The sequence below is a fragment of the Microcaecilia unicolor genome, chromosome 7 (assembly GCF_901765095.1).
Source record: "Microcaecilia unicolor chromosome 7, aMicUni1.1, whole genome shotgun sequence".
Classification (NCBI taxonomy): domain Eukaryota; kingdom Metazoa; phylum Chordata; class Amphibia; order Gymnophiona; family Siphonopidae; genus Microcaecilia; species Microcaecilia unicolor.
In genome coordinates, this window is record NC_044037.1 from 26,685,306 (window position 1) to 26,698,923 (window position 13,618).

General features: G+C 45.5%; 1 protein-coding gene across 2 annotated transcripts in view; it reads right to left on the reverse strand.

Annotated features, from left to right (window-relative positions):
* The window catches only part of GRIA3 (glutamate ionotropic receptor AMPA type subunit 3), a 429,528-nt gene that overhangs the window by 337,166 nt on the left and 78,744 nt on the right, over window positions 1-13,618 (reverse strand). For both annotated transcript variants that reach the window (XM_030209320.1, XM_030209321.1), the window contains exon 3: window positions 7,570-7,809. In XM_030209320.1, the coding sequence (XP_030065180.1) occupies window positions 7,570-7,809 (240 nt within the window). The remainder of the gene's footprint in view (window positions 1-7,569; window positions 7,810-13,618) is intronic.

A 13,618-nucleotide genomic window follows, 5' to 3' on the forward strand; every position in this document is an offset into this window, starting at 1 on the left:
CCATCTTCTTTGGAAGAGCCATTCAGACTGAATACTTGCCTTCATGGGGGGCTTTTGCAGTAAAGTACGAAATGGTTAGTGTGACATATGCACATAATATTCTGTGCAAATGCAGGTGCACAATGGAAGAAGGGGTTTAACGCAGGTGTAATCTGTGTGCAAAGGGATGTGCAGAAAACAGCACTCTGTTCATTATAATAGCATGGTAATAGGCTCTCCCTTGGATTCTATATAAGTCACCCAAAATTGGGTGCAGATCCCAGATCTGCATGCAAACTAATTAATGAGACATTAACAATCAATGACTTGTATTAATTGGCACTCATTTCGAGTTATTCATGCGCATCCTATTCTATAAAGTGTGTAGCCAAAGTTTATAGTGTGTAACTGAAAAGGGGTGTGGCCATGGGAGTGGTATGAGTTAGGGTTACCATATTTTGTCCCCCAAAAAGGACACATGCCCCGCCCCACCACATATACCGCCCCACCCCTTTCACGTCCCGCCCCCTTTCACACCCTCGCACCGTCCCCTGTCACATACCCCGTCGCCCCCCCCCCGTCACCCCCCTCCCCTTACCTTACTACTGCCCTGGTGGTCTAGTGACCTCTTTGGGGCAGAAAAGAGCCCCCTCTTTCCTGCCCGGAGCGCTGCCCTGCATGCATCCTTCCTGTTGCTGATCCTCGGCACCGAGTCAAAATGGCCGCCGAGAATAGAAGTCTCGCGAGGTCACGTCAACTCTCGGTGGCCATTTTGAATCGGCTCTGAGGATCAGCAACAGGAAGGATGCATGCAGGGCAGCGCTCCGGGCAGGAAAGAGGGGGCTCTTTCCTGTCCCGAAGGCGGCAGAGGTCACTAGACCACCAGGGCACTAGTAAGTAAGGAGAGGGAAGGCTAGCAATCTGCCCGTTTGTCCGGATTTCTGGACAAACGGGCAGGCTGGTGGGTGGGCCGTCCTATAGGACAAATCCGGACAAACGGGCAGATTGGCAAAACCCGTCCGGTTGCCCACACATGCCCTAAAAAAGAGGACATGTCTGGGTAAATCCGGACATATGGAGGGGCATAATTGAACGAAAACGTCTATCTCCATGGGCGTTTATCTCCGAGAACGGGTCCGTGAAGGGGCGGACCGAACCTTATTTTCGAAAAAAAATAGACGTCCATGTTTTATTCGACAATTTGTGAGCTGGGCGTTTTTGTTTTTCAGTGATAATGGAAAATGAAAGCGCCCAGGTCAAAAACGAATAAGTACATAAGTACATAAGTAGTGCCATACTGGGAAAGACCAAAGGTCCATCTAGCCCAGCATCCTGTCACCGACAGTGGCCAATCCAGGTCAAGGGCACCTGGCACGCTCCCCAAACGTAAAAACATTCCAGACAAGTTATACCTAAAAATGCGGAATTTTTCCAAGTCCATTTAATAGCGGTCTATGGACTTGTCCTTTAGGAATCTATCTAACCCCTTTTTAAACTCCGTCAAGCTAACCGCCCGTACCACGTTCTCCGGAAACGAATTCCAGAGTCTAATTACACGTTGGGTGAAGAAAAATTTTCTCCGATTCGTTTTAAATTTACCACACTGTAGCTTCAACTCATGCCCTCTAGTCCTAGTATTTTTGGATAGCGTGAACAGTCGCTTCACATCCACCCGATCCATTCCACTCATTATTTTATACACTTCTATCATATCTCCCCTCAGCCGTCTCTTCTCCAAGCTGAAAAGCCCTAGCCTTCTCAGCCTCTCTTCATAGGAAAGTCGTCCCATCCCCACTATCATTTTCGTCGCCCTTCGCTGTACCTTTTCCAATTCTACTATATCTTTTTTGAGATACGGAGACCAGTACTGAACACAATACTCCAGGTGCGGTCGCACCATGGAGCGATACAACGGCATTATAACATCCGCACACCTGGACTCCATACCCTTCCTAATAACACCCAACATTCTATTCGCTTTCCTAGCCGCAGCAGCACACTGAGCAGAAGGTTTCAGCGTATCATCGACGACGACACCCAGATCCCTTTCTTGATCCATAACTCCTAACGCGGAACCTTGCAAGACGTAGCTATAATTCGGGTTCCTCTTACCCACATGCATCACTTTGCACTTGTCAACATTGAACTTCATCTGCCACTTGCACGCCCATTCTCCAAGGCATTTGTTCGTGGGAGGGGCCAGGAGTCGTAGTGCACTGGTCCCCCTCACATGCCAGGACACCAACCGGGCACCCTAGGGGGCACTTTTACAAAAACAAAAAAAAGGTAAAAGAGCTCCCAGGTGCATAGCACCCTTCTCTTGGGTGTTGAGCCCCCCAAATGCCCCTCAAAACCCACCGCCCACAAGTCTGCACCATTACTATAGCCCTAAGGGGTGAAGGGGGGCACCTACATGTGGGTACAGTGGGTTTGGGGGGCGGTTTGGAGGGCTCCCATTTACCAGCACAAGTGTAACATGTGGGGGGGGGGGGGATGGGCCTGGGTCCACCTGCCTGAAGTCCACTGCACCCCCTAATAACTGCTCCAGTGACCTGCATACTGCTGCCAGGGAGGTGGGTATGACATTTGAGGGTGAAAATAAAAAGTTGTGAAACGGCATATTTTGTGGTGGGAGGGGGTTTGTGACCACTGGGGGAGTCAGGGGAGGTCATCCCCGATTCCCTCCAGTGGTCATCTGGTCATTTAGGGCACTTTTTGGGGCCTTATTCGTGGAAAAACAGGGTCCAGGAAAAGTGCCCTAAATTCTCGCTAAAAACGCATATTTTTCTTCCATTATCGGCGAAAGGCGCCCATCTCTGATCGTCCGATAACCACGCCCCAGTTCCGCCTTCACCACGCCTTCGACACGCCCCCATCAACTTTGTCCGCATCCGCGACGGAGTGCAGTTGAAAACGTCCAAATTCGGCTTTCGATTATACCGCTTTATTCGTTTTTGTGAGATAAACGTCTATCTCCCGATTTGGGTCACAATATAGGCGTTTTTCTTTTTCAATTATAAGCTGGATGGTAACCTAGTTTGAGTGGGTCAGGGGCGTTTTCACAAATTAGGCATGATGTTACAGAATGGGGTCATTTAGGTGCTCAACTGCCATTAGTTGAATGCCAGTGTTTACATCAGGTTTCAGCAGGCGTAACTGCCCGTGCCTCAAGTTAGGTGCAAGATCCACGCTAAACTAGTAGCCTGCAAAGGGCGCTCTGCTATTAACTGAACCCGGTCCTCTGTGTATTATATTTGCCATTTCACCTGGATACAAAGACGTGTGTGGAAGATCCGAAGGCCTGGGTGCAAAGTTTTCTAACGCTGGGGTTTTACAGTAAGCTCTGACGAGGAGTGAAGGGTTAGGTCGTTCTGCAGTGGGTACTAGTGAGAATTTAATGCCTTTTTTTCTTCTCTTTACCAGCAAGCAAACAGAACCAACAACTTTTTCTGTCTTCCTCCAGGAGGAGAAGCTGAGGGGGGTGATGTGCTGCTGGAACAAAAATCGGTATTTGCACTTCCATTTGTTCACGCTTTCCAAAAATACTAGGACTAGGGAGCATGCGATGAAGCTACAATGTAGTAAATTTAAAACAAATTGGAGAAAAGTTTTCTTCACTCAACATGTAATTAAACTCTGGAATTCGTTGCCAGAGAATGTGGTAATGGCGGTTAGCTTAGCGGAGTTTTAAAAAAGTTTGGACGGCTTCCTAAAGGAAAAGTCCATAGACCGTTATTAAATGGACTTGGGGAAAATCCACTATTTTTGGGATAAGCAGTATAAAATGTTTTGTTCATTTTGGGGATCTTGCCAGGTATTTCTGATCTGGATTGGCCACTGTTGGAAACAGGATGCTGGGCTCGATGGACCTTTGGCCTTTCCCAGTATGGCAATACTTATGTATTTATGTATACCTTTGCACCTGTGCTGGAATCCATTTAGCATATTAATAATAGTACTGAAAAACCATTTGGGTAGCCAGGGCGGTAGTTCTAATTTGAAGCGCGTTGTACGCATGTAGGCACCTAAGTGTCTTAGTAAACGGGCCCCTGAGTTTGCAGTCTGAGGATTTGAAGTGAGTCAGGAATGTGAAGAAAAGCTTCCCACTGGTAAAACCTTGATGGCTTGTCTTTACTCCCACACAGCACAGGTCCAAGGATCAGGGGTTGGAGTTACAGTCCTTGCCTTCACCTACAATCTTCTGTTCTGCCCCTAAGGTAGCCTAAGGCTACAAAAGCTATAATGCATTGGACTGTAATTTCAACTTTGGGTTGACAATTTTTTTTCTTTAAACAATGTAACTGAAATAAATGATGAGATGATACAGAATATCTCAGATACATGCATGGCTTTTTTTGAGGGGGTACTGAGTACCGGCACCTTTTCAGTTGTCTGCTAAAATGGACCCATGGTCCCCAAGTTTTAACGAAAGAGCTCAGGCTCTACCCACCAATTCTGCCTTGTCATAGATTCTGTGATTAGTTGCAGGGGGGCCTGGTTATTGTGGGGTGGGTCTATCAGTGATCACCCCACCCCTGAAAGGTGGCCTGGCATTTGAGTACCGGCACCTTTTTCGCTAGAAAAAACACACTGGATACAAGGCATCATTATCAACTAAAAAACAACTTCCAACAACGATGGAAGACGAGTAAATTCAACGCCATTCACAGGAAACAGCGTTTTATGTGGAACTGAAAAATACAAAGTGGAGAAAGCCATGGGGCCGACGGAGATACATCACAGGATATTGAGAGAGCTCGGACAGGTTCTGGCAGGTCTGCTGCAGGAAGTGTTCAATAGATCTTTAGAGATAAGACTGCTTCTGAGGTCCCTTGTCAAATCAAGCAGAGCAAAGAGGAGGTGGAAAGATACAGATGAGTAAGTCTTACCTTGGTGGTAGGAAAATTAATGGAAAGGAGAGTGACCTATTTACAATCTAGTGGGCTGCCTGATGCAAGGCAGCATGGTTTTACCAGAGGCAGATGGTGTCAAACAAATCTGATTCAATTAGATGCAGGTACACATACTTTTAGTTTTAATGCCACGTTTTAAAATTATAATCCTATGGCAATATCTCTGCAAACCATTCAACCTGAGCTGAGTGGCTGAAATTCAAAATCATTATTTTGGGAAAGAACTGTAGAATGCCAAGAACAAACCAGTTTGTCTCTGATAAAATTCCAGCAATATCACAAATAGGCCAGTACTCAGCGGATATGGTGATCAGATCAGCTAATTAGCTGATTATCCTTAGGTAAATTTTAGCTGCACTCAGCCACTTAGAGTTTCAGCTGAACATTCTCCTAAATATAGCCAAGCGTGGAGCCCCCTTATTCTATAATAATGCCTGTAACTAAAATTCACACCCCTGATCCGTCCTGATCCGCCCATGACCCTTCATTTCTGTGCCCCTTTTCCAACTCGCACCTAAATGTACGCATGCAAATGTTAATTGAATCTAATTAGTGCCAATAATTGCTTGTTAAAAGGCCAATTATTGGTGCTTTTTATAGACTTACTAGTAAAAATGGCCCGTTTCTGACACAAATGAAACAGGCGCTAGCAAGGTTTTCCTCGGAGTGTGCATGTTTGAGAGAGTGTGTGTGAGAGTGACTGTGTGAGAAAGAGAGAGAGAGTGTGTGAATGTGCGAGTGTGACAGAGAGAGACAGACTGGGTGCGAGTGTGTCTGTGAGAGAGCGAGTGTGTGCCAGGGGCCCCCCTCCCCCCTCCCTTCCTTCCCCCCTTCCCTCCCCCCCTCCCAGTTCCAGGGTCGTTCCCTCCCTCCCTTCCTCTGACTTTCAGGGTTGTTCCCTCCCTCCCTCCCTCCGAGTTTCAGGGTCTCTTCCTCCCTCCCTCCCGAGGAGTCATGGCGGCTGCCCACACACCCTTCCATGGGTCCCAGAGGGGAAGCCGCGGCCGTCGCCTGCTTTCCTCCTCTTTCGCTCCACTCCGACTCCTGAGGTCCCCCTCTCCCACGCCCAGCGCAGGAACGTGCGAGCGCACCCACACGCCGGCTCGGCACAGCAGCACGCTCTCCATGGCTCTGCCCCCTCCGCTCACGCCCAAGGAGGACTCCGACCTTTCTTTCCCTGCCATTGGTCGCGACGCTCTCGGCTACTCCATCCCTCAACGCTTCTGTTTCTCTTTGAAGCTCCGCCTCCGCCCCTGTGCCCTGCCCCTTTCGCCCCTCCTCCTCTGGCTCTGGCGTTCTACGTGACATCAGCCTGATCTACGGAGCCTAGCAGACCAACTCTGAAGAAAGCCACGGACACAGGCAGCAAGATAGAATGTTGGAGGTGAGAATTATTATATAGGAAGAGGGCTAACACTGAACTAGCGTTTATGCGCATAAGTGTACCATTCAAATGCATAAGTACTAGGTATTCTAGAATTTAGCATGCAAATAGCAATGGTGTAACTATGAGCGGGCCTGGGTGGGCACATGCCCACCCAATCTTGGCTCAGGACCACCCAGCTCCAGCGCCACACTGCTCCCTTCCCACATCTCCTCTGCAGCATCCCAGCATCTGCATTCCGGTCTCTGAACCCCTTCCCTACCCTGTGTCAGTACAGGTATCCTTGGCGCCTGCAGCAGTTCATTCTCGCTGCTTGCACCAGCCCCGCTGGCTTCCATCTGCCGCATTCCACCAGACAGGAAACAGGTAATGATGCCAGCGAGGGTGGGACATGGCAGATGGAAAGCAGCGAGAATGAATCACTGCAGGTGCCAAGAATGCCTGTACCGACATCGGGGAGGGACAGAGTTCAGAGATAGGAGCACAGATGCTGGGACGCCACAGAAGAGAGGGAGAAAATGTGGGGTAGGTGAAAAACAAACCTCTTATGTTCTTACAAAATATCTCCAGGAAAATATTTGCGGTGTGTGGTTGGGGGGCAGGGGAGGGGGCACGTGAGTGTGGAAGGGCCTATCCAAAATACTGAGTTTGGCTACGCCTCTGGCAAATAGTGCTTACATTTTTCACTCTCTTCTTTGTTTCTCTTTCTTGCTGGATTTATAGTTCCTTTCCATCTTTGTTTTTAAATTTGTAAACACTTTGATTTTATTTTGAAAGGCAGTGTATCAAGTTCTCAATACATATAAGCAATAAACAAACATAAAAGGCTCTTTCTGTACATCACCTATGGAAATGCCTTTTAAAATGATTCCCAAAACATTTTGAAAATTCACTCCAAGTTTGGTTATATTTCCCTGCATTTCTAAAATATATTGCCCTGGAAATTATTTAGGCAGTCTTTTACTAAAGACGAGTTATCTGCTGCGGGGCCTGTAGGAATAATATGGGCCCTGCTGTAGATAACTGGAGTTAATCTTTAGTAAAAGACCCCCTCAGTGCTATTTATAAACACTCATTTGTAAGAATCAACATAATCGCCAATATTCACCTACTTATTGTGGTATCTGTTCCTTGTTCTGGTTTGCCCAAGGCTTCTGATTCTACACATGTCAAATTAAAAGTACATCGATGTCTGCAAAACTCTTTTACTCAAAACAATAAATTACTGAATTCAACTTTTGTTCTAGTTGTTGATTAGAAGGAACTCACTGTACATCAAACGCCTGCATTTACCTCTTTCCGTATCGTAGAGATATACAAACTTTTGCCAGTCGTAATCACTCAGAAGGCTCAGGATGGCTCCTTTTAATGCTGGTCGCATTTGGATGACAAACTGTACGTCTGCATCTGTTGGGAAGCTTGGTGTGATAAAAGAGGTATGCAGAGCGCCACAAAATGATGTCAGTGTATTCATTGACATTTGGTCATAGAATCCAAAGATGGCGTAAACTCCTCTGGAAAACTGTGAACAGACTAAAAACAGAACAAGACTCAGTATAAAATGAACCTGAAGTAGTCTGACATTATACATCTAGGCCCCTATTAACTATAGTGCGATAAGGTTTTGAAGTTATTGGCACAAAGATTGCCAAACATGTTCTTACGTTGACTCAAGTCTGTGGAATTCCTTGCCTTATATCTTAAAAATGATCACCAAGCATGCCATTTTCCACATTTTAGCACAGTTTAGTAAAAGGGCCACAAAGTTAGGTGCATAAATCCTTTACAAATTGGGCACTATATGGTTTACATTTTTTATTTTACAAAAAGCAATCACCAAAGTGGAGAAACTGGATCCTCTCTCTACGAGGGAAAATGTAGAAACCAAGAAGTAACGTGATCAACAGGACACTTCCAAAAAACCCCAACTCCAGGCTTCGCGCCTTCTGTCTCGCTGCACCCTACGCCTGGAATAAACTTCCTGAGCCCCTACGTCTTGCTCCATCCTTGGCCACCTTTAAATCTAGACTGAAAGCCCACCTCTTTAACATTGCTTTTGACTCGTAACTACTTGTAACCACTCGCCTCCACCTACCCTCCTCTCCTCCTTCCTGTACACATTAATTGATTTGATTTGCTTACTTTATTTTTGTCTATTAGATTGTAAGCTCTTTGTCTTTCTTCTATGTTTGTGCAGCGCTGCGTACGCCTTGTAGCGCTATAGAAATGCTAAATAGTAGTAGTAGTAGTAGGAGATGAATGATAAAAAATGGTTCACACAGTGATATTACTGTTGGACACTCATTGTACCCGATTGTCCTCACAATTTCATTGGTTCTTTGACCCACGCGCCTAGTATATTTTCCAATCACTAGTCTTTTTAAAGGCTTGATTTGGTTTGCTCTTTCTTCAGCTCCACTGACTGGCACATACAGACTCCTGAGGCAGGTGTTGTTCCCCAAAACACGGTGCCGTGTCGAGTCTCATCCACTATTAAAGAACCATTTTTTAATCATTCGTCTCCTGGGGGGTTTTTGGAAGTGTCCTGTTGATCACGTTACTTCTTGGTTTTTACATTTTTTTTTAACAGATTTGAATTTTTTTTCATTTTCTTAATTCATCTTGAGCTTTCTTAGATATGGCATTTACAGAATGAATAAATAAGCAAACAAAAATAAATTCAAAGTATCGCTGTTCTTTCATATGTCAACATATGTCTTCTTATGACTTCCCCAAAATAATCATTATACCCAAAAAGCAGGTTCTAAAATACATATTCCCAGTGAAGGATGGCATGTCATTAGGGAACTTCCACAGCCGGCTGCTCTGTGTTTGAAGGCTTAATAGTCGTTTCTGGGTCACATTGCAAAATTGCTGATGGCTTATCTGGGCTGCTTAGTCTGAATTATATTCTATTGCCTGTCTGGTGAATGACAACATATTATATAAAAAACATTTATGAAATATGCACAACAATTGAATTTTTTTCTCTAAAACCCCTGCAACTACTCTGGAACAATTGTAACTTACTATCAACCAAAAGCGTTGTGTTATGAATTTTCCTTTCTACTTTTATTTGGCTCAGCAACTTGCCCATTTCCTTAGGTATCAGCTCAATTAGAATCTGTTCTACGTGGCTAATGTGCTTCATTTGCAGCAGCCTGGGGCTTTTCCTTGTTTTATGCTCCCCCATCTCCAATCCAGCCCGACTTTCACAGCAACAATTCTATGACTGAGGGAGATGGACTGATTTTCCTCTAGAACCTGGCAAAAATACCTTCTTGCATTCGTCAGTCAATGTTACTGCTGTCTGATGGCCGGCACTGCCTCCCAGAGTCTATGAACTCTGTTTCAGCAGCACCCCTGCCCCTGCCCCCCCCCCCCGAGAAGCAGAAGCTACATCGAGGAACTGAACACAGTTTTCCTGCAGAAAATTGTACAGCAGTACTGCTAGGCCAATGGATCAGAAGGCGTCGCTCCCAATCAATGAATACATCGTACTACTGCACAGGGGCGTAGCCAGACAACAGAGTTTGGGTGGGCCTAGGCAAGAAGTGGGTGGGCACCAAGAGTTCTCTCCCCCTCCCCTCAACCACCACCCAAAAAATATCTCAGCTGGTGAGAAAACGCTTCTTTCCATCTTGGCAGTCTGCAGCAGGCACGCACTGAAAACTGAGCATGCGCAGGTGCCGTTATTGTGGAGAGTAGCGTTTTCGTTACCATCAGGAGGAAGTCTTCAGCTGGTGGAGTTTGGGATCCCCACCAGCTACCACTAAACGTGTGCTACTGTTGGGTGGGCCTGAGCCCTAAGTGGGCGGGCCCCGTCCCACCCAGGCCCACCTGTGGCTACGCCACTGCGTACCGCAGTACATTCAAACAATTATAAATGAATCACAGCAAGATCAACCTGTGAGTATAGGAAATAGCAGTACCAGGAATACCTAACCAGAAGTGACAGAAGCAAAAAGTGTATGCACCAACCATGGCAAACCTGAGCCAACAGTGAATGGCCTAAATACATGGAGGGCAATTCTGTAAAGGGGCACCTATGTTCCTTTATAGAATATGAGTATATCTGGATACAGCAACAAAAATCAGTGGGAACCACTAGGCAAATGAAAGCTCTTTATTGAAGATCCACATATAGGATTACTTCGTACATAGGACTCAGCATACCTGTCTTCCTCAGGAGTCCACAGAGTACAATGTGTTGCTTAAATCCTACCACGAGCTACAAAGGATTGCTGGGAGATTGAAGAATGTGGAATTCCTGGCTGGATGACACAAGTCAAGCCCAACAAGGATTTTATATGTGACTAAGCTCTATAGTTCTTGGTACAGTTAGAAAAGTAGCAAATTTAGGTTATTTTAACCCTCGAGAAGAGGTGCTGCATTATCAGCTAAGTTCCCTATGGAGGATGTGTTGACTTTTGTACAAAAATATACTACTATGTCTGACAGATTAAAGAAAGAGATTTGACCCCCATTTAGCATTTTCGAATTTGCATCCGTGTTTTGAGAACGCAAACAATATATTTGCTTGTGAAAGAAACTGCAACTTGGGTGATAAATTAAGCCCTAGTAATATTAGGAGTCATACAGAAGGCAACAACGATAGTAATGTGGACATCAGAAAATTTAAAATGAAATCGGAGAAAAAGTTTCATTACTCAACGTGTAATTAAATTCTGGAATTCGTTGCCAGAGAATGTGGTAAAGGCGGTTAGCTTAGCAGAGTTTAAAAAAGGTTTGGATGGCTTCCTAAAGGAAAAGTCCAGAGACCATTATTAAATTGGACTTGGGGAGAATCCACTATTTCTGGGATAAGCAGTATAAAATGTTTTGCATTTTTGTGGGATCTTGCCAGGTATTTGTGACCTGGATTGGCCACTGTTGGAAACAGGATGCTGGGCTTGATGGACCTTTGGTCTGTCCCAGTATGGCAATACTTATGTATGTATGTAAATGTGGTCACTGCTCCTTATGTTCAGTTATGACTGAGGCATCCATTTTTCAGCAAGCTTATACTGGGAAAAGGTGTATGTTATAGAGTTCTACCTCTTGTGAGTCAGCTAATGTTATTTATTTGCCACGGTGTCCCTGTGGGATGGTAAATATAGGTCAAACCTCACAGGCATTGAAAACTAGGTCGACAGAACATCGGCACTGTATCAAGACAAAGTTTGAGGAGCCTCTTGTATCTCATTGTGTACAACAACACTATTTTGATTCTTTGAGGTGTGTAGAATTGAAAGAACTTACAGTTTCTGATCATCGGGAGACATACGCTGTATCCTCAGACTCAGGGGCCCTTTTACAAAGGTGCGCTGAAAAATGGCCTGCGGTAGTGTAAACGCGTGTTTTGGACATGCGCAGAATCATTTTTCAGCACACCTGTAAAAAATGCATTTTTAAATTTTTTGCCGAAAATGGACATGCGGCAAAATGAAAATTGCCATGCGTCCATTAGTGCCAGCCATTGACCTCACATGGTAACTGGGTGGTAATGACCTGTGTGCATCAAATGCCACTAGGTGCGCGTCCAATACACGTGTCCGAAAATAAAAATTATTTTTTGGACATGCACCAAAAATGAAATTACTGTAAGAGCCACGCGGTAACTCCATTTTGGCACACATTGGGTGCGCCTAGACGTTTACGTGGCTTAGTAAAAGGGCCCCAATGTGAGCTTAGCGAGTTGTGCACTTAAATTCTAATTATTGCCAATTATTGCTCATTATTGCTTGTTAACAGCTGTTATCAGCGCTGATTTGCTTGTTAAGCCAATTAAGTTATGCATGTTGTTATAGAATACACTTAGATTTTGGCGTGGATCTCTAGGCGCGCTATATAGAATCCAGGATTTGTGGCACCTGTGTGTCTTTGTTCATAAATTAATAGCATGAGATTGCCACTATGGGTTCTGGTGGCTATTTTGAGACTGGAGTCACGAGGGGCAGAAGAAAGCCTCACTCTTATCCATAGGAACCCCTAGACCACCATGGATGGAAACGATAGGCTCGGGGAGAGTTCAGTCAGGGGCGGAGTAGCGCCTTCGTTCATGTAGCCCCGTGCAGGACGCAAGGCGTCAGAAACAGCTGATCACACCAGGAACTTAGTTGAACGAAGGCACTACTCTGGCGCTGAAGAAGACTCTCTTCGGCTGGTGGGGTTCGGGGACCCTGCCAGCAAACAAGGTATCTGATGCGGCGGCGGGGCAGGCGGCCACGGCGGGGGAGAGTTGGTGGCAGGAGGGGGGTTCAAGGGGGTCGTCGGCAGGCCGGCAGGGGGGTCCAGTGTGGCGGCGGTGGCTCAGAGGGGGCGGCTAAACAGTGCCCCCCAACCTCGGGCTCTGGCCCCCCCCTCCCAGCGAGGATCTGGCTACACCCCTGGTGTGCAGGTCCATTTTTCAGCACACCTGCAAAAAAGGCCTTTTTTTTGCTGAAAATGGACATGCGGCACTACCTTGGGAACCACCTCAGGGGACCTTTTACTAAGCCGTTTCCTCTATGCGTGCCAAAAAATGAAATTACCACAAGGGCAATGCGGTAACTTATTTTGGCACATGTTGGGCATGCGTAGATGCTTACACAGCTTAGTAAAAGGGCCCCTAAAGTGGTTCCCAAGGTAGTGGGAACAGGGGGTGGGAGGACCACTTCAGAGCTCCAGTAACCAAAACGTGAAAATGACACCCCAGACTTATCTAGAAAACCTGTCATGATAAAGCAGCATTAATGTCCAGAGCTCATATAGCAACAGCCCAACTTATAAAAGGCAGCACCAAGAATACCAATATACGTCCTGTTGGAAAAATAGAACCTGTCAGAGTACCCAGAAACAAAACGCTAGCAGGTTATCTTAATTCTAACACTCTTGCGGAATACAGAAAGGGCCTCCAATACAGAATAAGAACCCTTTAACTAGGAACGAGAACTCTGAGAAACTGAATGCAATGCGACATTCCAGAAACAGAAATGTATTTCCTACTGTGCTATGTGAAATATAAAGTTATCAGGATTGTACATTTCAAAAGCTGACATATTCCAGTCACTTAACAGAAAATAAAATATGTTCTCCCTTTGCTTGGTCCCAGCATTTTATTTTTATTAATCTGCCTGGTCCCAGCCTCTCCTACTCTTATATTGTCTTCATCTAGTTCTTTTCCACGGTCTTGTTTTTATTTTTTCTTTCTTCTCTTGTCTTCCTTTCCTCTCTAATCTGTTTTTGACATTGATTGTTCCCCTTTATTGTTTTTCTCTATTTCTTCAGTACATCTCCACTCAGCAGCTAGATTTTACTCCTCATTCACATCTCACCTACCTACGAGTTTTCCACCTTTCAA